Below are 27,401 nucleotides of genomic sequence, written 5' to 3' on the forward strand. Positions count from 1 at the left end.
CGCCATAGAACATCCCGGCCCGTGAGCATCACCTTTGTACTGACCATTATTCTACAACTAGTACAAGAGTCCTTATCCCCTGACTATCTGCCATAACGTCAGGCAGGTGCCAGGTTCTGTACAAGAGGGTAAACAGACGCCAGCTAGATGAAATATTCCATCGCAGATATCGTCAAGGTAGCAGCCTCAAGTAGACTGATAGAGAAAAAGGGTCAGTTATGGTCAACAACATTGGGGTACCTGCGAACTCCACCGGGAGAGGAGTGGAGTTTACTTAGGGAGTGACGCTGGGGACTTCCTGTTGCCCTTGGCTCATGTATACGCTTAGTTTGGACATTTGTTCAAGACCTCGTGTGGACCTTAGTGGAGAGAAAGGTAGGTTATGGACAACGACATTGAAGTACATTATGTACATATGATTTGAACTTGATTGGGAGTATAGCGAATGTCTAGAGTGATGTTTGCATTTTATGTTGATGCTAACAAAGTAAGTAAACACACAATTTTATTTCATCAGTAAATATAGACATTGTATATAGATATCATTATTTTTGTAGGTCTCAGGCTCGAGTTTTCTTCAAATTCTATTGTTTTACTACAGAAAGTTAGTGACAGAGTCAAGCAATGACATATTTTATATGGGTACCAGTAACAGTTACTAGTATTACTTTAATCTATGAGAAGGGGTAGGAAAATGTTTATTAAACTTTAAAGCTTAAGAAAGTAGGTCCTGGACTCTTGGCTTTGAAGTCTTTCTACAGCATGTCATCCCTCAGCATACATGATTGTACTTTCCCCATGACACCTCTGTATATGTAGAGAGAGATTCCATTTGTATAGTTGTTTTATACACATAGTATACACACATGTTTAGTCTTAGTCACATAGAAACTATAGGAAGCCAGTTCTGCAGTCTGTCTGAAGTGGACGCAGATAGAGATAAGGTGTGTTTGCGGTGGCGTGGTCACTTTCTCTGTGGGCACAGTGATAGTGCAGGTGAACGCTTGGACAACAAACGGCGACAGTTGGTCAAATTTGGACGGAGCACTGGTCTAGTGTGTTTGTTGGCACTTGGTGTGGGTTCATGAAAGTCTGGCAGGAGAAGACTCTGTTGCTCCAAACCGCCTGTTTTTCGTGTAAGGGACACAAATTCCTGTCTTGTGGGATCTCTCTTCATCGCAGACACAAGGAAGAAACGATTTGCCACTGGAGTTTGGTAAGTGACACAAGCGTATGGAAGCTTAGACATTTTCTACAGTATGTTCTCGGTTGTGACAGTTTGGGTGAATAGCAGTTTCTTTGTGTAAATAGGGTGGGAGTCGGTCATTACTTGTATTTTCTTGATAACTAGGTCTTGAGTGAATTTTTGCTCATGCAAAGATTCATTTCTTGACCTTAATTTGTTGCCCTGTGGTGTAAAAAAGGGACATCTCGCCCAATTTCTTTTCTTGATTTATTTCTTGTTTCCTGTAACGTCTATACATTTCTAATTTATGCCTGGATGTGTCAGACTCTGTGTTTTTGGCACACATACAAGCCCACATCTGCCGGTGTTGTGGGAACTTGAATTGTAAATGTTGACTGTTATATTAACCTCCTGGGTGGAGCATTAGAAACCACCCCCTCCAGTTTAACCAAACCACTAAGGTGAAATGACCCCGATAGTTGAAACGTTATCCAATCTATATTCTTGCTGTTGTTTGAACTGTTGCCAGCATTTGTGAATGTTGAGGTACTCAGTGTTGGTGTGAGTCTAGTGTGGCAGTCTAGAAATAAAATGAAATAAAAAATAGATTAAATAAATCCCTCCAGTGTAACAAAACTACTAGAATGGAATGACCTTATAGTTGTTTCCATATTCCAGTGTTATGTTGTGGTTTGAAGTGTCCCCAGCATGTATGAGTGTGGGGTGGTGACTCAGTGCTGGTGTGAGGTAGTCAGTCTAGAAATACATGCTAGAAAATTAAAAAAATGATAGATCCCTCCAGTGTAACAAAACTACTAGAATGGAATGACCTGATACATTTGTAGTTGTATCCATAGTATTCCTGTACGTTGTGGTTTGAAGTGTCCCCAGCATGTATGAGTGTTGGGTGGTGACTCAATGCTGGTGTGAGGTAGCCAGTCTAGACTCTACACTGCCTACAGGGCTTCCTGTCAGCCTGACCTGGATGTCTCAATACTGGGGAATCTACCGTAAAATCACTAATGGATACATCCGTATGTTTTGTAGTCATTTAAACCACCTTTTTAGCATTACTTTCGAGATTTATCTGTTGACTTGATACTGTCAAGATTAGCATGTGATCTACATGTAGTTCATGTGAACAGAGCCCCAATTACTACAAACTTAAGATCAATTTTAAAAAGGAAGTGGGTCATGTTGTTAGACAGTTGGAATTGTTATTTATTTCCAAGACCTACATTTGTAATGTTTGAAATTGTAACCAAAATATTTTTCCTCTTTTCCACTGATTGTAGCATTAATGAGATTAATGTTTTGACAATTTTAATGATTTACAAAAAGTTCTTTTTAAAAGTTCTTAATATCTGTAATCCTATATTTTAGGATGTACAGTATGGTCCCAAGTATTAGTAAGACTTACAGCTTGAGTAATATTCTCAGTTGTTAGTAAGGGCATGCCTCAGGATGTCGGTTCCTCTGTCTATAGGGTGAGTTTTTACCTTCTATTTTGTAGACTTTCACTAGACAAATGTATGATATGCCTCATTAGTTGTGTCAACAAATGTATAAGCCATGGGCAACGTTTCCCCACAGACTATAAGTATAAGGTTACAAAATAGAAACTGTTGTTACTGTATACTGTATAAGCACAAAGCTTGCCTATGTATGTTTTGACCTTGAGTGTAGTGAAGCTTCCTGCATATACTAGCTGGCTGGAGAAAGTCTTGAATGTACGTTTATATTTAGATGTCTGTATTCCTTTTTGAGTAGTTACAGATTAAGGTAAGTTTTGTTAAGGTATATAAATCCTTTGTTTGGTCTCTCACCACCCACTGTGGCTTAACTGTTTATGGTTCAATCCAAAGAAACCTTTGGATATAAACATCCTGCAATCTATTTTAGATACGATCAAGGGATGTTTCACTATGGTTGTTGATCATGATAGTTATCTATCTTATAATGGCAGTAGTATATCTACATTACAACATAATCAATAAAGCATATACTGTATTGATATGTACATGTAGCATGTAACATTTCTTAGTTTAAGTTAAGTTTAAGTTTTTACAATGATTATGAAGCATTGATTGACATTACCTTCATTCATTGGGATGATTATTAAATCGGGTCAAAATATTCTATTCCCTATGAATCTAAGGTAGATACAAGGAAAGTAGAATACATTGCAAGCATAAAGTTTTGTTTTATTCAAATTTAATTGGATCATTTGGATGGAATGTCAGGTTTAAAAGCTCTTCCTTAAAAAAAGTTTGTCTTGTTGGGGTTATTTCTAAAACAATTCAGATTTGTATACAACTACTTGTAGGCTTTATCATCATATTGCTGTTTCATTCTACAATACAGTATATTCTCTCCGACAGTAACATGTAACTGTTTTCTTAAGGCTGTGGGGGTGTTTGTTATGTTAACCCTTCACAAGGTCAGTGATGTTTCAAACTGTGGCTAGCAACAGCTTAACAGCTGTCTGGTTGCCTACCTAAGGTTTAAGCTGTCTCCAGCTTTTAATTTTTTCCAACCCACTCATCTTTTTACAGTCCATGTTATTGATTCTCGTGGTTAAAAATGTCATTTAAGGCCACACCAATTTAATTTCTTGGTTCACGGATTTTTTCATAAAAAATATGGAGCGAGAGGGCGAAATAAAAATAAAAATAAAAATTGTAAAATGGTTGGGGTAAAGGTAAGGGCTAATCCAAAACATAAAGACTAAAAAGTTTTCAGATTGAAAAAAGTACAAAAACACTATTACTGTACAGTAACAGCACCTGTTCATTGAAAATTACAATAGTAGTGTTAGTTTTTATGTTTGCTACACCAGAAAGTTGGTGAATGGTTTCATTAATGGTGAAAATTTGCTGAGTGTTAATTTTTATTTTTATTTTTTTTTCCAAAAAATAGGAGCGAGCGAATCCGTGAACCAAGAAATTAAATTGGTGTGGCCTAAGCTTACAAAAATACTTTTAGAATACTTTTCATGTCATGAGACCACACCAATTTAATTTCTTGGTTCACGGATTTTTTCATAAGAAATATGGAGCGAGAGGGCAAAATGAAAATAAAAGTAAAAATTGTAAAATGGTTGGGGTAAAGGTAAGGGCTAATCCAAAACATAAAGAGTAAAAGCTTGAAAAAAGTACAAAAACACTATTACTGTACAGTAACAGCACCTGTTCATTGAAAATTACAAAAGTAGTGTCAGTTTTTATGTTTGCTACACCAGAAAGTTGGTGAATGGTTTCATTAATGGTAAAAATTTGCTGAGTGGTAATTTTTATTTTTTTATTTTTTTTTCAAAAAAATAGGAGCGAGCGAATCCGTGAACCAAGAAATTAAATTGTTGTGGCCTGAGGTTTAGATTTTATTGTTGATGACACTTTTATCTGTCCCAACAAGTCTGAAAAGCCCGCTAACATTCAATTGAGCCTGTTTCTACATGTCCACGTGCACACTGGAAGGTAGATTGTATTACATAATTAGCATATTCTTGCCTGATGGCACAAACAAATCCATACTGTCCCTTCATGCGTCCAACCTAAAATCCGCTTTCTGTCCAAGGATGGAGGGCTTGGTCCTGGAGACAGCACAGGTCTTAAATTGTTTCTGAGGGTTGTCAACTCAGCTCATTAGTGTACCTTTCAATTTACAGACTGGAAGTATCAGTATGTCGCTTCACTGACAAGAAGTATAGCCAAAGTGCTAAATTTTCATTGATAAAAGTAATAAGATCTCCGTCAAGTATGAAGTAGTGAAACATTGTTGAGTGTAATATACTGTAAATGAAGAATTTTAACCCACCGCGAACATTTTTCCATAGTAGTAAGAGACTAGAGCATTGTGCTACCGCGAACTTAAAACCACCGCAAAAAGTCCTTTTTTTCCCGCTACCACAAAATTAAGTCCCTGCGAACTTAAATGCATTTACAGTAACCAGCTGCTGTGTGCCTGCGAAGCTGGTGTGTTACAGATACAGATGCAGATACAGAACTTGGCGAGAGCTTTTTGTAACGTCATAGTTGAATATGAAAGAGCCCGTTAACACTGTTGCACTAGTGTTGGTCTTGGTGTGTCAGAACATGATAAAATATCAGATAGGCATCAGTGTGGTTTAGGCACACCACAATAGTCTTTTTCTTGGTCAAGAAAGGAAGGAATGAACAAACAAATCATTAAAAGAACCGGTGGAGTGAGTAATTAGGATTTCACTGACCTTTAGGTTGAGATTCTATATCTTTGGTGGCAAGAAGAAAATCACCAGTGTTGGACTGAAACCAAGATTTTGCAAATGGAAGGGAGTAGTGCTCTAAAATACTGTGTGTCTTTCACAAATTTTGGATGGATCCAAGCAGGGATTGGGGTAAATATTTTGTGCTTTATACCTATCAAATTTACTTTCGAACCTCGCATTGGTTGATTTTCCATTCTATACTAAATTTGGTGGAATTATTCTATTTTCACCAAAAATTTAGAGGGTAAGTCCCTATCGTTTAATTCAGTGTTGGAAGGAAAGTTTAGCAATTTTTCTATATTGGTGGAATTATGTTGATCCACAAGTCAGTTGTACGGATAAGTACACTGTCTCTGATGTGATTGTGATATTTTTAAAGTTACACTAGTTCACCTTTAACTGCGGGGTAACCTTTATCCGTTGTATATGAAATTGGAGTATTCAGGGATATCAAGTCGACAGACAGCTGTTTCTGACTAGAATGCTATGAAAATATTGTAATTTGAATGTCCGTCCTCCAGATGTCCCAAAATACCTCGTTTTTAAAAACAACGGATATAGGTTACCATGTGGATAAAGGTAAACTGCCGTTATTGATTTGATCTTGCCATATCGCACAACACTAGGACAGACTAATTATCACCCTGCCAAGTTCAAGTGTGCCAGAAATGGAAGCAGAAAAAAGAGGTTTCACACAACAGTAAACTTACCCTCAGTGCATGACTTCCACCTTCTGTAAAGACACACAGGTAGACAACGCCACCTATCACAATGCATATGAATAGCAGTCATTTTGTCCAGTGATAGTGATACACACATGTAGCTTGATTCTATGAAAACATTAACAACAAAACAATGAATATTTTGAAAGGAGGCAACACAAAATTCTTGCAGATACTAGGACTTTTAATCTAAAACAATTATCTTTTGCTATGTAAACTTCAGGTATGATGAACTAGGGAATGATCTCAGGTATAAGTTAAACCTGAAGAAAAAGCACGAGATACTTTGTTAAGTTATGTACCTGGTTTGCATTGCTGTGACTTTGTGCTTTCAAAATATGAGAATAATAGTCCGGACATCATTTCAGCACCAAGGAGAAAACCAACTGGAATATTGTAACACTAGTTCACCTTTATCCGTAGGGGAACCTATATCTGTTCCTTTTAAAAACAATATATTTAGGGATATTAAGTCGACAAATGGTGGTTTCAAACTGCAACATTTTGAAAAAAGTACAATTTGAAACTACCGTCCATTTTTTAATTTTTTTAAAATTCTGTTTTCTTTAGCCAGGGTTACCCAACTCAGTGTAAGTAAGTCACTGCTTTACAGTGGGGCCCTGGATTACACAAAGTACATGTCATATCAACAATACATAACATACAAAATAATATGCACAAAAGACCGTTATCCATAATCATTCCGGTCGTGAGGTCAGAGGTCAGCTCTCAGTTTCATCAACTTGATATCCCTGGATACCATGTTTAGCAGCACAACGGATATGGGTTACCCCACGGATAAAGGTGAACTAATATGAAAATGGTAAAAGTTTGTGTGAATTTCATATTGCATTAAACAGAAAATGGATGTTTGCAATGGTTTTAAGCTTACGGTCTAAATCATGGGTTAGGTAGAAGTTAGAACAAAAATGTTCATGTTGGTTAAGTGGTAAATGGGTCACCGCAAAAACCACAAACACAAAACCTCTGCATACATTTCCTCTTTTAAAGTGCATCCTGTAGTCACACATGTTGTGTGAGGAAATTTTTTAACTAAATGTAAGTCATCAACGATAGTTTGCTTAACACTAGTTCACCTTTATCCGCAGGGTTATATTCGTTGTGTTTACCCACACGGTATAAGGGATATCAAGTCAATGGACATTGGTTTCAAATTGTAATATGTTCAAACTATTGTACAGTAGTTTGAAACTATCGTCCGTCGACTTGATATATGTTTTTTTTAAGCAACGGATATAGGTTACCCTGCGGATATAGGTGAACTAGCGTCACAGAAATGCAGCCCATTTCTACAACGGTGTTAATTTTTTGTTTACCACAGGTGTGATGCCCCGCTGACCCTACGAACATACAGGTAAGAGTCTAAGTTTTTCTCTTTCCTTTTCTCAGGCTTTAAGCTAGAATTTCATTATTATAATAGGAGGTTAAAATTTCTTGGTGAGTTGCAGCAAGTGACATAGGCGCGAGTATCGTAGGGGGTCTGGAGGCATCCACCTTCCATGTTGCTGAGTTTTGGAGAATTTTAAGTTAAAATGGTGCATTCTGGGGTATCCTGAGGAGCAAAATTCTCTGTCAGAGAGAACACAGTTGAAGACTGTGACCACAAGTGACATTTTAGCATCCCTGGTCAATCAGAAGTTTATGCTTGTCAGAGGATTTGCTCCCTAGTGTAAGTTAGTGCATCCAATTTCTTATTATTTTCAGAACTGCGAGCCCAAATGATGCCTGGACGCATGCGTGGCTAAGAATAGTGCTGATAACATACTTTACAGGCAGATGCTTCTAGATCTTTCCAAACGTCGTTGCTGAAGATATTTTCAGAAAACCGAATATAGCAATCTGTTAGTCATACATGTAGTAGGCAATTTCAGCTCTTGATTTGATTCTAATTTTTCTCTTTCCTTTACTTGCTAAGATTAGTGCTGATAACATACTTCACATACAGATGCATCTAGATCTTTATAATCGTTGCCCCTGAACATCTTTTGAGAAAACTGAATATTGTACTGTTATTCATACTTGTAGAAGGCAATTTCAGCCCTCAATCAATGTCTTGATTTAAATCTATTTTTTTATCTTTCCTTTTCTTGCCAAGATTAGTTTTCAGAACATACTTCACAAGTAGATGCATCAGATATATAAATCTTTCCAATCGTTGTCGCTGAACTTCTTTTGAGAAAACTACTTGTAGCAGTTTCAATTAGTAGGCAATTTCAGCCCTTAATCAATATCTTAATTAGAAACTCTTGAACAACACATGCAGCACATGTGAATTTGAAGAACGTACTGAAATGTTTCTTGAGTGTAATTACAGAGATTGTTAACTAGGCTTAATGATGTGCGGTTAATGCTCATTCCTTGCCTGCATGTGACAGTAGCTCTTCATTGCTGTGCCCGTGACTACCTACATTGATTTACTCAGTGAAGCGCTGGCAGCATGTTATTATGTGCTCATGCCACAAACGAGTGAGCTGTTATTTTGCTATGTGATTGCAGTGTTTAACCTAAAATTACAGTGCAAGTATAGATTATCTCAATTAACCCTAATAACGGCCTCAGTGCTTAAAATCTCTACAAATTTCTTCAGTCTTTTTAGTTTATTCAAGGAGCTTTTATCAGGCTCCTTGGTTTATTTGAACCTTTTATTTATTCATGAGAATCTCAAATCAGCCTGGAGATGTAGAGAAATACGTCTTTGATAGTTTTTGCCTTGTTATCATTTTGTACATGAAATCATGACACAGTGATCTGCAAGGCAAATTGCGTATTAAGCTCTGTTGGAAGAACATTGACTTATATAGTCACAGAAGCTTCCTTACTGCTGCCTATTGTCTACATGCACGTGAGCTGCTGTCAGGGTGATGTTGTGACCTCAGCTGAGCTTCTTTTCCTGTTGTTCATCTCACATCTGCAGGCTACGAAACATGTTTTGGTTTACTGATTTCTAGGGCCTTACAACAAGGCTTATTTACCTCCATGAAATGTCAGGAAGAAGTGACATATTAATAAAGTTTGGGCTCCCTAGTGGCTAGTTTTGGGATAGCAGGAGCATTTTTGTCAAAATTTTCTGAAGAGGATAACTCTAGAAGGGAACACCGGATTTTCATGATTTTTGCTATGTAGGTACCTTAGACCTGTTGTACATTCAAGATAAAATACTAATCATGCAAAATAGGGTTACATTTGCATAATTAATGAGAATATTCTATCATAGCTGTTTTTTTCTATGTATCTCTTGTCTCGGACGTGATATGGTCTTGACATTTGGGTGGTAGATAGCGTTCAGTGTCATGATAAAGTGGGGCAGGTTTTAGTCCCCTAACATTTAATTTCGGAACTGCAGGGCCGTTTTGGCAAGACATTAAAAAAAGGATAACTGTAGAAAGGATTGACGGATTGGCAGCATATTAGGCATGCAGGTACTTTGGGCAAAGATGTTCATAATGATATGCATGTTATGCAAGTGAGGACTTTATTTGCATAATTAATGAGGATATTGTATAATTCCAATGTTTTCAATAACTGGACTTTAATAAATGTAACACATGTTAATTATGATAGGTGGAATGTAAGCAGATACCAAATATGGTAATGAGGAACTTATTTGCATGATTTATGTAAAAATTGCAAACCAATTTATGACTAATGATGGGAATTTTATTATTGTGACATGTGTATGTTAGTCAATGATGAACAACAACATGCATAAATTATGTTAATGTGTTAATCAATTGCATGAAATTCACAAAAGCTCTAAATATTTCATGGAGGTATGAGGTCGCCGAACTCTAGTGTTGTACATGAAATCACGACTCGATGATCTGCAAGGCAAATTGCCTAAGCTTCGTTGGAAGAACATTTACTTATATAGTCATAGGAGCTTCCTTACTGCTGCCTATTGTCTACATGCACGTGAGCTGCTGTCAGGGTGATGTTGTGACCTCTGCTGAGCTTCTTTTCCTGTTGTTCATCTCACCTCTGCAAGCTAGGAAACGTGTTTTGGTTTACTGATTTCTAGGGCCGTACAACAAGGCTTTTTAAAATAAATTTAAGACTTAGGCTTCCCTGCGGATAAAGGTGAACTAGTGTTACAGTCCCAGCAGGTCTCAGCAATCACTCAAGCTGCTAAGTGGTTGCTGAGGCCAGGTACTTGCTCCAGACAGGTTGGTTGGTTGGCAATCAATCATTCGCAGGTATAATATTCTGATGCATAGCGGCTACAGACATGGAAAGTTCATCATGGAAAGTTCACGCCAGGTTCATCTGTCCTAGGTGTACTCCCTCCAGTTGGTTCTGGAGACCCCCAGCTCTTTTAGTGTGTTGAGGATCTGGTCTTGGGCGGCCTCTAGGGCATTTCCAAGCAGGGTTTGGGTCCGAGGTTATCACTTGGCTGGGAGGTCAGTATACCTTCTGCCAGTTCTGGGGGACTGTCCTCTACACATGTCTGTAGAGTCTGCTGCAAACTAATACATGTTCAGTCTCAAGCCCTATACCAGGTTTTACATAGTTTTCCTTCTCAGGTTGAGGCTTTGGTTAGTTGGCCATACATTTAGATACAATGTACAAATGTAGATGGTACCGATTGCTTTGCTCTATAGGACAACAGCAGTAAGTTTAGATACTGGCTTGAAAGAATATCAGGAAAAGGCCATAATTGCATAGTAAATGATAAACACACCAAAGCCAGCCTGGCAGATTAGTTTGAAATGCCTGCTGCTTGGCTTGGCGCTGCTGTCAATTTTGGTTGTTGAATGGGATGTCAGTGCTCCCTGGGGACTGCACAAAAGTGGTTGCTGGTTGGGTCCAACAATTTGTCTACTGTATAATGTAAAATTGAATGGGACTGTTTCAATGTAACTTTTGACAGCAGGTGGTTGCCCGACCAGGTTTCACTCAGTGAGGTCTAAACTGCCCTGACTCTCTGCAGTAGAGTCTGCCCAACCAATAATCAATACTTGGCTCCCAACCAAAGTGTGTTGATTGGAAAGCTGCATCTAAATTAGTTCTTCTGTGAGCAGGTGGAAAATGTGATGCTATTATCCACAGCTTAATGACTTTCTTCCGTCTGTACATCCTTCCCACTTTACACTTCCCAATTTCCGCTTTCAGCTGCTTCTTGCTGCTTATTCTGCATTCAAGGTGACGATGTCTTTCTTTTGCCTGATGAAGCCTTATTAGGCAAATGTCAGGGCTGTTGAAGGTTTTCAATATACTGTAAAATGCATTTAAGTTTTTAAGGATTTAATTTCGCGGTAGCGGGAAAAGGGACTTTTCGCGGTGGTTTTAACCACGGAGCTTTTTGACAGTATGCTGACTCTCATACTGTCAGCTACAAACTAAGTGAAAAGATAAATTTTAAAATTCCTCTTACTCCATAAACAAAGTATATATTAAGCTAACATACTTTAGAATCTCTGATATCTTCATAAAGAAATTATACGAATAAAGTATGCACTTTTTAAACTTTTCAAAATTGAAAAGGTGCTTCAAGTTGTTGCCAAAGTTGGGGGTGAGTTCTTTATTTGAGGTCATTACACAGCTTGTATTTTTAAGGTACAATTTACAAGACTACTGAGTGCATGGAGTCAGTTTATTAGCTCAGCCAAGATTATGCAGTCTTAATGAATGACATCTAACATCTCAGTGACATCTAAAATGTTACCCTGCTCTGTCAGATTACTGAGACAGAGATCTATGTTTAATAACCATTAGCCCTCGCTGACTGTCAGTCACCATGACTTCTTGACTGGTGCTGTTGCTAGGGAGAAAGATTAAGTCTGGTTATGGTGACCTTTTAAGCGGGGCTGTCTCCGCAGAGCCTGAAAAATATTTCTGTCCCACTCTTCAAGCCCATATTGTTGATATTCCTGGTAAAATATGTCATTTCAAGCTTACATTTTCAACAGTTTCATGTCATTTTTGGGGCGGATGGAGTAAAATTTTTGTCCCAACAAGCAAATTTCCGCCCCAGGACAGAAGGACAGGTCCTGGAGACAGACCAGCTTTTGAGTCAATTCTGCGATGCTCACATCAAAAGATGAAACTTTATATGCAGGGCTGCAGTGTTTGCTTATGGCCTCTTCTTCTTTCGGTAGGGCTGCTGCCCTCATTGTGTTGAGGATTCTGCAGCCTTAACTTACACAGAGAAGTCCACTACGCAAACCGAATGCATGGGATTAGATTTTTGATTTGAATACTGACAGGGATGGCGACAATGCTACCACTGCCGGGAGGTTGTTCCATTCCTTGATTGTACGTGGGAAGAAAGCATTTCGTCTATATTGTGTTCTGCTGGCGGGGGTCATATATGCTGCAGGGTGTGTTGATCGGGAACTTCTAGTGCAGGTGCAGGAGCGGGACTTAATTATTTTAGTTCACCCGTGTGGTACTTATGGAGAGATTATTAAACTATGTCGTCAAATGTCAGAATCATTTGTCTCTGTGTTTGACATATTCTGTAAGGATGTCTCTGGCATGATATCTGCCTTGCTGGATTCGAACCCGTGACCTCTTGGTCACAAGGCAAACACATACATTGCCACCGCGCTATACAGTCCCACACGGCAATATGATCAGGGCAATATGATCACTAACATTTATGGTAGAGACGGCGTGGATGCTATTGTGTAATTTATTTCATTCCTCTCGCCCCTAATGTCATGCCGCCCTACTTTGTAAGCTTCGAAGAGCAACTTCAAACTTGTATCACATTAGGATGCAGGTCAGGTCGTTCTGGCAGTGAGTGGGAGCTAGACCAGCATTTTGAATCATCTACAATCACGCACTTTCACGTATGGGCACAGAGTTAAGTGCAAGAAAATCACCGCTGGAGTGCATGTTGACTTTTGATTCGCTGTAAGTGTGACAGACATGATTGGAAATGTGTTAAAAGTTCAGGGATGTCTCACTAAGCTCACGTATGTATAGCCAAGGAGGTTATATATCACGAGTGTGATGTCATATTGAATAAGGTTCCTAACACACCAGTTTGTATGTTATTATCTGCCATAACCCAGGCATGACCCAACAGTTCAGGTCGGTTTCCATTAACTTTGAGACACTTTGGATACCTCAGTGTAAATGATGGTTGTGGTGGGTTCTCCAAAGTGTTTGGGTTGTGGCTATCCTCAAGACCAAACATATATGACCTTAGCACGTGAGAAAGGTCATTACAAATGTAGCTTCCACTATGAGAACATAGCAATGAATTCACATGTATATCCAGTTGACTCAAATGCCGTAACTGCGTAAGTTTGAAAGTTTGGAGATGATTTTGAGGAGTTTGTAAGATGTTCTTCACATGCAGTTGTGGTGCTTTCAGTCTGTGTCACGTTGACCTGAGATTGGGGAACTTGAAAAGTGCTACTCTTAACTTCGAGTACTTTGTTGAAGTAGGAGGTCCATTAACAGAAATGGTCAAGCATGTTGTTGAAAGTGCTTTTAAAGCTGGAGAAGGAAGTAGTGATCAGAGTCTGTTGAGGTGTACTTGATTTAAATAGTACTACACGTACATACTTTTAAAGCTTTTCAGGTGCCAAGGAAAGTTTGAAAGTCTTGTGCACGTGGTAAGGAGAGAAAATTCAGTGGCTGTATTTCTGCTGAATGACAATATAAGCAATCAGTCTGATGTACTGGTACTTTCTGTCTGGAATACATTGACCTCTGAGTAGTGAATCTTGGTTGAATCAGCACTTCAGAGTAGATGGAGGTCATTATAATCAGTATACATGTAAGTCGTGAGGAGTGATGTGGCTGTCCTTCGGTCTCACTCAGGAAGCTACTTCTAGAGGACACGGGTTTGCAGGCCTGTATGAAAAAGTTGGAGGTTCATTGAACCCTGACTGCTTAACCATGGGGCATTTCTAAGAAACATTGCTTGGAGACCTAAAATTTAATCTTTATCGCAGCAATGAATTGTAATCATATAGTTAATCTTTTGGTCAGTACAGAGGCTGTCTAATGGAAAATAGTATCTCAAAAGAAGCTGGCCTTGTCATACATTCAGGGCCTTCCCATGACTATGCTTCAACCAAGGTCGGCGCTAGGTTGGAAGTATCCTGAAATACATACTAATCAAGGTCCAGCTTGCTCCTCTGATCATAACATCCGGGCAAAACACGCTGGTCCGTTGCTAGGCTATTCTTCTCGTTGCTATGCTAATAGGCCACACCCACAGGCGGGTCTGAAGTGCCGCACGGCATATAAACAGAAAGCAGCAGAAGTATTTCCCAAGATTACGATCGACTAGTTTATGATATAAATTAACAAAAGTATATACATGATACATGAAAATGTCAGCCTTGAAACGACGTAAAACTTTAAAAATGTCAGTGTATACAGTGCTCAAATCCCCGCTTTTACGGGACGTGACAAAAGTCACTTTCGGTCGCTGAACTCTGAACTCCACCGACTTTTTTTTCTCATTTACGTTGGAATCAAACATTTATACCCTTATCTAAGCTCAAACTTTCTAAAATCAATTTCTACTGTGTAGTTTCTTATGTCTGATACATTTAAAATCCTGTTCATATTTACCGATACTTTTTTCTCCCATAATTCCTGAACGCACCGATAGAAAAACAAATACGAAAACCAAGATGGCGGGCGGCTTTTCCTCTTTCAAATGGAGTAGTTTTTGTTTCATTTTATCGGTAGGATCGGAAGATATCGGTCAAAATATGAAATGTGCACTTTATTCAGTGCTTCCACGCTGAAAAGGAGATGTTTTGAAGCTATAATGAGGCGGTGTTGGCATAGATGACAGAGCCTTATTAGCCCCTTTGTCTTCGCGGGCACTTTCATGCAAATCATCTCTTTGTGCCAGGTGCTGGGAGCGGGGTTTTCAACTGTAAATCAAAGTCTCTGAAATCGTTTGGTGTGTGTATTCAGTATTTTTGCCCTGTAAGTTAAAAGCAAGGAGTTTTGGTCAAAGCTGCTTGTTTTAAGCTAGTTTTGGACGAACCACTTTTTTTTCACTATCGTTCCGTAATTTGATTTGATTGTGTATTAAACGCAGCTATATTCTGGGCATCGGTTACATGAATCAGACTTAAGTTTTCATCCTCCTAAGTTGTGTGTGTTTTGTGTATGCTTGTGTATTTTTCCTTCTTTATTCTGTTTTTGGGTCGAGTTTTCGTGACCGCTTGGGAAATCAAACATGGCACCCGCCGGTTCATCTCAGGTCAATGGGATAGTCTACTGTATTGCGGAGGGAAATGTTGCGTGCGGTTTCGGATTGTTTTCTTTATTAAACTAAACAGAACGTTAGTTAATTCATTTCAGGACTTTTTTTTCAAAATGACCAGAACACATTTCAAAGAATATGTGACTCAATTAGATAATTGGTCTCAAAATAAATGGTGCCTGTGTTTTTTTAATGTACAACTCACCCATGCTGCTACAAATGATGTTACCCAAGCGGGATGATTGTAGTCAAGAACTGACGGCGTCGGTAATTCGTAACAATTTACAAAGCACCTTTTTGAAAAGGTCTAAAATGCCAGTTCAGGATTACAAATAAACTTTAAGGTTGGTCTACAACCTGGGCAATGATTGGGGAGAAAAACATACAAACTGGGACTGGCCATGGACAGTTTAATAAATGGTGTCATCTATTTGAGCACGTTCCAACTGTTGCGCTATCTTGTTCTATTTTATCGGAAGGAACTTTCAAACCGTATCCTGTCAATAATTTGTCGCTGAAAAGTGGCTTGGTAAAGCTGTTTATATTACAACTACGTTCAGTTTGGAATATTTTACTACTACTAGCGCCATGTTGAATCTTTTGCCGTCGAAACCCAGCACTAGTAAATCGTCCAACTTCACCAGCGGCGAGCTGACTGATATATATATTTTTTTTTGATGATGGAATATCTTTGGGTATTTTGACCATAAGATGGACAAAACTATACTGAAAATCCTGTTGGTTTTGAGTCAGGCAACGAATTGGTATTGTTAAAACGTGCTAATGTAATAACAATTGAAACCAGCGGCAGGTAACGCATATGAATAGCGACGTTGACACAGGGGAGATATCGTAACATAAACATTACTAAGGCCCGCCTTTTAAATTTTCAACCAATCACGGACAGTTTCCAATGGAGACAACAGTGATTGACACCTAATTAACATCAATATTCATGTCCCACAAGTGGGGATTTTTCATGCCCTTTTGGACCATCGTGAAATGTGAATGAACTGATGAATGATTGAACTTAATTGCTGGACAGTTGTACAATTTACATGTTCAATGTATCACAACAACCAATGAATAACAGTAATACGTGAGTTTGGTGGAAATGAATTGGATGGCAATGAGTACAAAGAGGATGATGCATCAACAAAAATGATGACTATGTGATGATTTATCTTTGAGGACCAGAATGCCTTGATTAAGTACATGTAGGTGTTCATATGTCCTTGTGTGAGTGGATCAAAATTTTGGATGAGTCTTGTAGCAAATAGCCTTAACGGTTTACCTCATTCTGCTTCTCCTATAATTTAGGTCCTCCCAAGAAGGTTAAAAGAGGACCTCCTTGGTCCTCCCTTGCCATTATAAACCCAGCGTGATGTTCCCTGGAGGAAGAGAGGTCTCTCTGACCTTCAAATGATTGGTAAAGTGTCCCTAATTTGCGACTAGTTGGCAGGAAGAGCTACATTCTCTCATCTCCAGTTTGTCCTCACAAGGAGGTTTAAAGAGGACTTCCTTGGTCCTCTCTTCCCATAACCCAGCGTGATGTTTCTGACTTAGGGAGCAGGGGGGCTGTTTCCGTCTTCATCATGCAAGAAATGATTAGCCTCCAGAGGCCTTTGGGCCTTGTTGTCGAGTGACCTCGATTATATTTGGAAACAATTCCTTCAGATGTACAGGGTCGCTCTGACCCTCACACCTCCCTTGCATCAGATTCTGAGTTCACTGGTAAAGTGTCCCTTATTTGCGGCTAGTTGTCAGGAAGAGCTACATTCTCTCATCTCCAGTTTGTCCTCACAAGGAGGTTTAAAGGGGACCTCCTTGGTCCTCTCTTGCCGTAAGCCAGCGTGATGTTTCTGACTTAGGGAGCAGGGGGGCTGTTTCCGTCTTCATCATGCACGAAATGATTAGCCTCCAGAGGCCTTTGGGCCTTGTTTTCGAGTGACCTCGATTATATTTGGAAACAAATCCTTCAGATGTACAGGGTCGCTCTGACCCTTACGCCTCCCTTGCATCAGATTCTGAGTTCCCTGGAGGAAGAGAGGTCTCTCTGACCTTCAAATGACTGGTAAAGTGTCCCTTATTTGCGACTAGTTGGCAGGAAGAGCTACATCCTCTAATCTCTAAGGAAGCTGCCGAGTTCTCTCATTTGCACTATGAGGTTAATGTACTTTGAATGAAGGCAGTTAAGTGAACCAGACTAAACTAATAATAAGTAATATCTTTAAGCTCAGTGGTTCAGGCCAGTGCAGATTGGATTGATATAAGAAAGATCAAACTTCAGCTTTAGATTAAAGCACTACTCCCCAGTTGTTTGTGTCAGCTTTTAAGTTTGAAACCTTTGTAGGTTAAAGACAGTTGGGTTTTGCATTCTGATCAGAATTACTCAGATTGATGCTTGGTGAGGCGTGCTCGTGCAGTAATGATTTCATGATCAAAATGTCAGTTATGTTTTACCCTTGCAATACCGGATGTCTATGATCTTAACTGCTTTTAAGCTAATTTCCCTCATTTAGTTTTAAGTCTCTTCGGAAGGGAAGTTTAAAGTGTTATTTGGGTCCTTAACATGCTATGCTCATTTCTTTGTTTGATATTTGCCTCTGACGTAGGAAAGGTATTAAGTGTATTTGACTTGATTGCCCATGTTTTGAAGCTCTTCCTGTTGTTGAGTTCAATAAGCTGATACACGCAGCATGTGAAACCCACACAATCTTCATGTGAATCAGAAGCTACGACAACACTTTGTCAGATGCTCCTGACTAATATGATACGTTTTCAAATGCACGTCAGCCACATCTGCCAGGTACATGTCCGCGGAAGATGACATATAATTTTGTATCTGACTGGTATGTACGTACATGTGACCTATTACTTTAATTTTTGAATCAGAAAAAATGAAGCAGGGAAATCTAAGAATAAAAAAGAAATTGTTTCAAAAGGGGATCATTGGGTTGTCAAATATTGTTACAAAATTGTTTTTTTTCCAGTCCCCAAACCTTAATAACAGAGGGGAGGGTCAATTAATTGTGTCTTTCTCCCTGTGCATGCATTAATGTTGTAAAATCTAATATATAGCTAGGATAACTCGATAATATTTGTTAAGAAGGCTGCTGGTAGATTCCAATATGGGTTACAATTGATTAAGCAATCTGCATTCTAACCTGAGTCCCTTCAGCCATAGCAGATGAAACCTGATTATCCATCCATGAATTAATAGTGGACTATCCTTGTAATGGGTACCATGGGATAACAAAATATGTATTGGTTATTATTTAGTTCATAGCTGCTGTATGAGACCTCTGTGATCAAGAAATTCAGTTATTTTCAATTATCTCCAATGTTATTCTATTGGCCTACCCCATCGATTTCATGCTAAAAATCTAAGGGCAAAGAAATTAAATTGGTATATAAAGTACATTGTAGCTCCCTCACAGTAAGGATTGCAATTAGGGCCAGGGGAGATAAAGTACCTTCAGGAATACTACTGTACAATGTATCTGTAGCATTTAGTCTCAACTTTTGGTGACAGTTCTTTGTATACATGTTGTACATGTATCACTGATATGTTTTCTGCCAGACCATTGGGAAATGTATGTGTGTTTGGTCCTGTAATCCTACCTGTGTTATCTCTAGTTTGCAGCAGGCAGGACGCGCATAGTTAAGGTGCACTCTCATCAGACGTGGGGCACCCTTGTGGCATTGCTGGTTTCGGAAGATGCTCAACGAATTTCAGAGATAAAGAACGAATTTTCTTACTTGTTGTGTATTTTGTCATCTTCTATGTCATACTTTTACGTATTATGCAATATCTGAATTATAAAAAATCGGAGAAAATAACAAAACAGTGATGCAGTGAACGAACGCAACAATGCTGCAAGCGTGCCCCACGTCTGTTGAGAGTCCACCTTTACTGCATAGACTTAAAAACAACTGATTATTCCAATCTCTGCCACAGAAGGAAAGGTCAGGGTTTGAAATACATGTACTTTTTTCTGCATACCAGCCCAGTTGCAGGTAACATTTGAAATTATACCTGCACCAAACAACTTTTACCTCAGACCCAGACTGGTCCCCCCCCCCCCCAAAAAAAACGGTTTTGTACTGGTACACCATACCAGTACCCACTCCTAGTCTACACTGTAGCAGGCTCCTCCATTACACGCATCATAATACTGTGCAATATGAATGTATTGCATAATAATAATAGACAAAGGGGAAGGGATTGGACAAAACAAAACAAAAAATTGCAGTGGTTTTGAGTTTTTTTGCGAAGTGGTCACTGCAAGAATTGTGAACATAAAACCATTGCTAACATTTCTGTATTATCTGTAAGTATAACCATCTGCATTAGTGTACCTAGTAATTTCCCATTGTGAATAGAAGGATACTAATATACATTTGTACATGTGCTTCAAGAAAGGTCTTTTAACAAGTACAATGGACGATGAAATTTTGATTGGCAATTACATTTTAATGGTGGGGAAGTTCATTCTTATCGTAGGGTTTCTCTATAAAAGAAATTAGTTATGACAAGTGGTCTCGAAAAGTTGTTATTCAGTAAAGAGCCGGTAGCAGAACCCATAATTTTGATTTTTTTTTCCCTTTGTCTTTTCTTTTTATATAAAAGCCTCCTTCTACCATGCTAAGCATGCTTCAAACATCAAAAGGGTTTTTTCATGACATCATTTCTATGAATTAACTGCTGGGCTAATGATCTTGCAATCAAAAGTAATAAGCTACTTGAAAGTTGTTGTAAGTAATTTCCATAGAAGTGTGGAAAAGAATATCAGATTTCATATAGACTGGCCATGGGGTCAGTTGCACAAGACCTTGAAGAAGAAACTTGGGATTTTGAAGTCTGCAACTTAAACGGCTGCACCTGCACTTCCCAAGTTTATGTCACTTCTTAGCCCCACAAAGGGCTACCTACCAACCAAAAGTCATGACCATGGCTTGTCCAGAACAATAGATATCAAAACTGGAAGTTCTCCTGCAATACTACATAAAGACCCAATATCTTCTAGCAGCCTAGTAGCTTTCTATGGTATTGCAGTCAAACTTCTGGTTAAGATATTCTGTTTTCTGGACATGCTATGGTCAAGCTTCTTTCAGTGGTAGATATACATGTAGCTCTAAGACCAGTGATCTATTGTAGCTGGTCAAAATTCTAAGTCTAGAAATCCATGAATTTTCTTGTATTAAGTACCCCACACATACATGTAGTCTTCAGATACATATCAAACCATGAAATGCCTAGTTTACTTTGAAATTCATAAATGCCAAAGATTATGCCTTTGCATATGTCAGTGCGCAACGCCATGAGCCTTCAGGCATGGATGTCAGACATTTTTTTTATATCTTTTGGATATGAGTTCTGATAAAACAGGTATATCATGTCCTTTGATTGACAACTGTCAATCACACTCAACAAGCACTTTTGGGCACACCCACCCTGTCAAGGGTAATTCCTCTCCCTTTTATAGTTTACAGTAGGACGTAGGTCTGGGTATCGGTACACCGTTTTTTCTTATTGGACCGGTCCAGAAAAACCGGACTGATTAGAAATTAACAGATTATTTTATCAGGCATTCACACGTTTTGGCACTTGCAGGTGGAAGAAAATAACAAGAATGAAGTAGAGTAGAGTTTACAGTAATTTTTACCAAGTTTTACAGCCAATCGTACAGGTGCAGTTAGCATTGTAGGATTTGTAAACACCAGTGTGAGTCTAATACTCCACCAAACAGATTTCTTTGTAGCAAAATGGACCATTGGTATGAGTCATGCTGAATCAGGTCCAGGTTCAGGTCCAACCTGATCCTCTGGACCTGAACCGGACCTGGACCTGAATTTTCTGTACCAGTACCCACCCCTAGTAGGACGTCATCCATAAAATTGGAGGCTGACAAGACAGACTTTGTCTGAAGGACTAATCTATATTGACTGAAAGGTTTGTGGCACACCAATTCGTTTTCTGGTCAGATTTGAAAATAAGATGCTGATTGAAAAGATCAACATGAATTTGGTACCTTGCATGCTTGACCTAGGTCTCTAAGGATTCAATTCGGACGTAATCCTAGTCCTTTGTTTCATTGTGTCTTCATGCTCAAATTTTACTTTTATCGTGTGAGGAGTGAGGAATAAATTTCCTTGGCCGTGGATTGCAATTGGATAACTGAGCATGACCATACCCAGCTGTGCAAAAGCCATTAAATGATAAGTTTAGAATTACAATACAGACCATGGCTGGTGCATTTCCCTTGGAAATAGTCAGGGAGAAAAGGTTGATAATACCCTGTGCAATAGACAATTTTGAATGTTTTTTCACCTGACAGAAAAATCGGTGTGAGGACTGTCAATACTAATGCTGCTTCAATCTGTAACAGCAGGTACATCAGATGCAATATGCAGGCAGCTACATTATTAAATGACACTGAAAAATGTGCCAAATCTAATGTGTAGCGGATTGAAACGTCACGACGACAACATGTCCAATTTACAACCGGTTTCCATTCTAGAACAAAGAAGCAAAAACATGACACAGAGCACCAGCAGAAGATTTCGGGGGTTACAGGGGGAATATTCAAAGACCACGGGTAGATTATGAGCTGTTTAGGAGGCGGCACATCAGTGCGCACGCCTCGCGTAAAAATTGATCAACATCTACATCCTTTTTACCACCTCCGTGATTCTTTCCATTTCCCACAAGTCAATTTTGGCTCCCGATGGTTTTAAGTAGACCATTACAAGCGCAGTGCCATAGGAATTTACCTTCGGTGTTAGTAATGTGTGCGCTGGTAGGCTACATGATAAGGCTGTGAGCTCGTCCCGTGGGGCATTTGCCGGCGGCTGATATCCAACACGCCTTCATTGATCTCGTGTATTTGGACTAGCTCCCCGAAGTGGCGGCTTCGCCAGTGATTAGTTGAAATTTTGAGTTGGGCTAAGCCTTTCATGCGGCTAACACCACCTTTATTGGACCTTCCTACTGGACTTGATTGAGAATTTGGTGAAAATGATGCTGGCAAAGAGGCCCACCATGCTCTGCTCGCCTTTCTCCTCCCCGTTTCCCTCACCTTTTCGAAAGAAGAGGAATACAGTCAGGTAAGAGTTTTGGGAGCTGCAATCATCATTCAGTATTACAAGCAATTTGTTACAGCTGCAAACAGAAACCCAGATGGTTGCTTTTCCTAATGTAAATGTTATGGAATACAGAGTCGGACAAGATGGTCACTTTTTTTGCATTGTGATCTCTTAAGTGTTGAATAACATTTGCTCTGAAATGCAGCAGATGGACAGGTTTTATTGTTCTGCTCATCATACACGAAGAGCGACCGTATAGGAATGTCTCGGAACAACAGATGGCCTTGGTGGTGTTTTAGAAGAAGAAAACAAGATGGCAGTCTGCAAGCAGCTTGTCTTTTTCTTTACACCACCCATTTTGTCAAACGTTTGAATGTTCTTGAGTTTTGCTGCATTAGTTGTATACCTGTATATGCTTTCTTTATTTCAGTGAGATTTTGCTATTTAATAAACATAATCATTTATTATAATAAGTACAATTTGGCCTATAAACTGTTGATCCGAACATTTGTTCAGTTAGTATGATATTTCATTAAGTCTCATCACTCCATATCTATCACCATCCCCTTTTTAGCCAATTTAATAATTTCTTTTCATTTTATTATATTTAATCATATTCATATGTTTGTTTCATACACTTTATTTGTTACATACAACTGATAAAAGTTGTATTTCTAAAGGGTTTTACCTTGCTGAATGCCAGCTTGATATGGTTTTTAATAGGGGTGGGTACCGGTACAGAAAATTCAGGTCCAGGTCCGGTTCAGGTCCAGAGGATCAGATCCAGGTCTGGACCTGAACCTGGACCTGATTCAGTATGTGAGAGCATGTTACTGGACAATACTAAAAAAAATGGTACATTTTGCTACAAATAGTATGTTTTGTGGAGTATTTGACTCCCACTGGCGTTCTAAAATCCTGCAAGACTAACTGCCTCTGCACGATTGACTGGAAGACTTTGTAAAGATTACTATAAACTCTAACTGCTTTGCACTCGTTATTTTTGTCGACCGGTAAGGCCCAAAACGCGTGAATTTCTGATCATATAATCCGTTTATTTTCTAATCGGTCCAACATCCGGTCCACCTATTTTTTTCAGGTCTGGTTTTTCCGGACCAGTACAATAAGAAAAAACGGTTTTGTACCCACCCCTAGTTTTTAATGAACATCATTGTGCTTCCCCTGCATTTTTCTCTTTCAAAACTACCGTGTCCCTCCGGAGCAGGTTTTTCAAAACCGAGTGAAAGATGCACATAATTCATCAAATGTTTATTGTGCTTTTTTAGGCTGGTCTTTTATCAATTCCCATTAGTATAGAGTCAATCGTATTTTAATAAAGCCTGCAAGCCTTTATAAAAAAGGAGGAATAGAAAAGGGGATCCGGAGGGACAATTGCTTGGTATGCTATGCATCCTGTACAAGGTCTACATTGTCATGGAGGCCTTTGATAGTACTTCCTCAGTGTGACGTCTTAATTCAATTCTCCTTAGAGGATGGGTAGATTTGAGAGACACTTCTAAGACCCTCTCCAATGGTAATTTGGGCACAAGTGCGTCAGTATGTTATCTCACACACACTGTCAAGGACAACGTGCTATCTTCTGGCAGGAAAGATTGACAATGCGTTATTTCAAGTGTACTTTGTAGAGTCCACACTTCATATAGAATCATTTGTGAAATTGCACAGCAGAAGGGAGCCCTCAAGATAATCGGCATGTGGAAGACATTCTTCTCATTTCTATATGAATTATACAACATGGCCACTGCTGGGTTGCTGTTCCCCGGCCACAGAAGAGTAAAGTTTACATTTAAGTCATCCTTTATAATGGACAGAGGCAATTCCTTCAACCCAAACTCATACCTATGTAATGTGTAAAATGTGATGTAGAGATCAATGTCAGTCGCACAGCAAACTTCTATTACAATATATTTTTATGTTTAATCCTGGGGTATACGCTATGCTAAGATTATTCAGAAATTATTAAGATTACCTAAAGGGAAAGATAGCATAGGACTGTTTTCTGAGCACGACAAAGAGAAAGATAGCATAGGACTGTTTTGCAAGCACGACAAAAATGACAGATCACGTTGAAATACCCCAGGTTCCTGCAGATCTCCCACCCTGAGGGTACATGTGCCTCTGTGGCACCTGGAGCGACATCAATCACTTTTATGGGATGCCGGCTGCTACGCTGTCGGCCGAATCAAATTAATAACAATAGGTCACCTTTCTGGTGTATGCTCAGTATGCAAATTGAAGCAGCACAGTCACTAAATGTCAGAAAAGGAAACAGGGGTGCCTTTAATTCACTTTGTGTATACAGTACATGTAACTCCCTCAGATGAATATGAATTAGGAGAACAAAATAAATGCAGAAGCCAGACATGGAAGACGGAAGCACTTTTAGTCGCAAAATGTCAGAAATAGAAACAGGGCTGCCTTTAATTCACTTTGTGTATAACTCCCTCAGTTGAATATGAATTAGCAGAACAGCAGAAGCTAGACATGGAAGATGGTGGCACTTGTAGAAACCCCTTTCCTGATCCATTGCAGATCGAGGTGTTGTGAAAATTTGTGAATAAATGAAGATCATTAATTGCTTCCCTTCATGCACAACCATGTGTGGGTTGCTCCACTTTGTACGAATTTCCGTTGAGTTTTTATATTAGTGCAGGAAATCACTATTCATGGACAAATATTTTCCACATATGCACTACAGGATTTTACTGGTAGTACGATTACAAAATGTATACATTGTATATCATAGCACTTCGGTTTTATCATTATGATATCACATATGGCCGCAATGATTTTATTTGATGGCAATTTCATTTATATTGTTTTGGCAAAAGACTAATGGTTCCTGCATAATATTATAATGTTAATTTGCAAAATCATGCCCGAAGACTAATTGCACAAGAACTAAGAGAAGTAATCAGTGTGGTACATAAAACTAGTGTCTTATCAACTATATGATACTATGAATACTATTATCGGGTTTGACTTCTTCTTTGAAGGCAGTGGTTAATGAACTGTCCCACGTTCTGTATGATGGTGGGATTTTGTGCTTTTAGTAGAAATAGTAGAAATATATAATATAATATAGTCTTTTGGAGATCTCTTAGGTGGTAAAAGCTTGGTGAGATATAACTGATCATATAACTGTACAAAAACAGTCATGTTGGCCATACTTTTTTTTTATCAACTATAGACAATTAAAGATAAACCATCCAAATGGTCGAATCTCTTAAACGACTTGTCAGTTATCAAAGGTGCTTAGCAGACTCATTTTTGTCACAATAGCTTCTAGTGCTTACATTTTGCAAAAGTTGTCGTGACCACAACTTAGCAGAGAACAATGGTTTACCCATTTATCGATGTCCATCATAATAAATGCGCACATGTAACTGGCCTAATACATTTCAACTTTACTTGATTGATTGCTGTGAACTTTAGAGGAGTGACCCAGAGGTTGGGGTGCTCAAAGTCAATCCATCCCCACAGCACTGCACAGGGCAGGGCAAAGTCGGCATGACCAAAATTTGACATGAAAAATGGTTTCATGGACGTCATGGCGACACCACGTTCCCAACCCTTCTCTATCGAATATATCACTCTGACATTTTCATGGTGATCCCAGAAGATAGATTGTGTGATCTGTATCTCAGTCAGTGTATATCAAGTTCAGTGCTAGTAAAAAAAATCTTAACTGTAAATATGTATCTTCAAATTCATTTTGCATGGTCACTCACACTCACAATCACTCCAGATGCATGTTTTTTTTTCTCATTTTGCAGTATTATATAGCACCCAGTACCGCGTGGAATTATGAGAGTTGATATTATATGTAGCTTTTGATTTCTAGTATTTGAATTACAGTATATATAATCCCAAACTTTGAGACTTACATGTACAGTCAAACCTAGTTGGCACAGGCAATCACCTCTAGTCACAAGCCACATTGAAACAGTGCCATTTTTAGATGGTATTAGCCTATAGCTAGAATGAACTCCCTGTGGATGTTGTAATCCAGAACACAGTGAACTGCTTCAAAAACAAGACAGACGGATACATTAAAGCCATACTTGACGGAGGAGCAACAGTGGGCTACCCGCCTTCCAGCTCCTGACTGTGGGGGCATGCTACACAGTCTCTGCAGTTCAGGTAAATTCGGGTAAAAACTGGTCCAGTTGAACTGGTATGCATTTTATTCCCCCGCACTTGTTGTTGATTGTGTGGAGTGCATTCGTGAATGTCAACACGTGCAAACAGTAGTTGGTAACTGTACATTCATCACTGTTGATTGTGTGAAGTGCATTTTTGAATGTCAACACGTGCAAACAGCAGTTGGTAGCTGTACATTCATCGCTGTTGATTGTGTGAAGTGCATTTTTGAATGTCAACACGTGCAAACAGCAGTTGGTAGCCGTACATTCATCGTTGACATCCGTTATGACGTGCAAAAGACTCCTCAGAACTGTAAGGGTCCTACAGTGGTGCTTATATCATAGCGGAGGCACATCACATGCGTAAACCTGTATTGTACATTGCCAGTATACCCAGTAATCGGCCTTGGCATGACGCACCAGCTTGTACCGGCTTGTTACTTGACATTGAAAGGGCTGAAAGTTTTTTGGAGAGATGAAATTTTTACTTCATGTTCTTCTGCCAATCATTTTAAACTACATAATTTGTAGTCTGCTGAATCATCAAAATGATTAATGCTGGTATTAGATAAATCTCACGCTCGGTACATTTTGCCTTTTGTCACAAGACACCACACCATATACCTTTTCTTGATATTTCAACCAAGCGAGCATACATTTACATTTTCAGTTGATATTTTTATGGTTCCATACTGTCTGTCAACTGTCTATGCCATGTGTTAATTTGATGGTACATTGCCTGCAAGGTATTTGTTCTGGTAAAGCATCAATATGATGTAGTCAGTCT

General features: G+C 39.0%; 1 protein-coding gene across 4 annotated transcripts in view; it reads left to right on the plus strand.

Moving 5' to 3' along the window:
* The window catches only part of LOC118430412 (rap1 GTPase-activating protein 1-like), a 124,219-nt gene that overhangs the window by 18,022 nt on the left and 78,796 nt on the right, over positions 1 to 27,401 (plus strand). For 2 of the 4 annotated variants that reach the window (XM_035841266.1, XM_035841269.1), the window contains one exon: positions 7,497 to 7,529. In XM_035841266.1, the coding sequence (XP_035697159.1) occupies positions 7,497 to 7,529 (33 nt within the window). Of the gene's footprint in view, positions 1 to 355; positions 376 to 7,496; positions 7,530 to 22,365; positions 22,470 to 27,401 lie in introns of those variants that run through there. The other 2 variants (XM_035841270.1, XM_035841268.1) reach the window with 2 other exon arrangements.

This window comes from Branchiostoma floridae, chromosome 14, assembly GCF_000003815.2.
Source record: "Branchiostoma floridae strain S238N-H82 chromosome 14, Bfl_VNyyK, whole genome shotgun sequence".
Taxonomy (NCBI): domain Eukaryota; kingdom Metazoa; phylum Chordata; class Leptocardii; order Amphioxiformes; family Branchiostomatidae; genus Branchiostoma; species Branchiostoma floridae.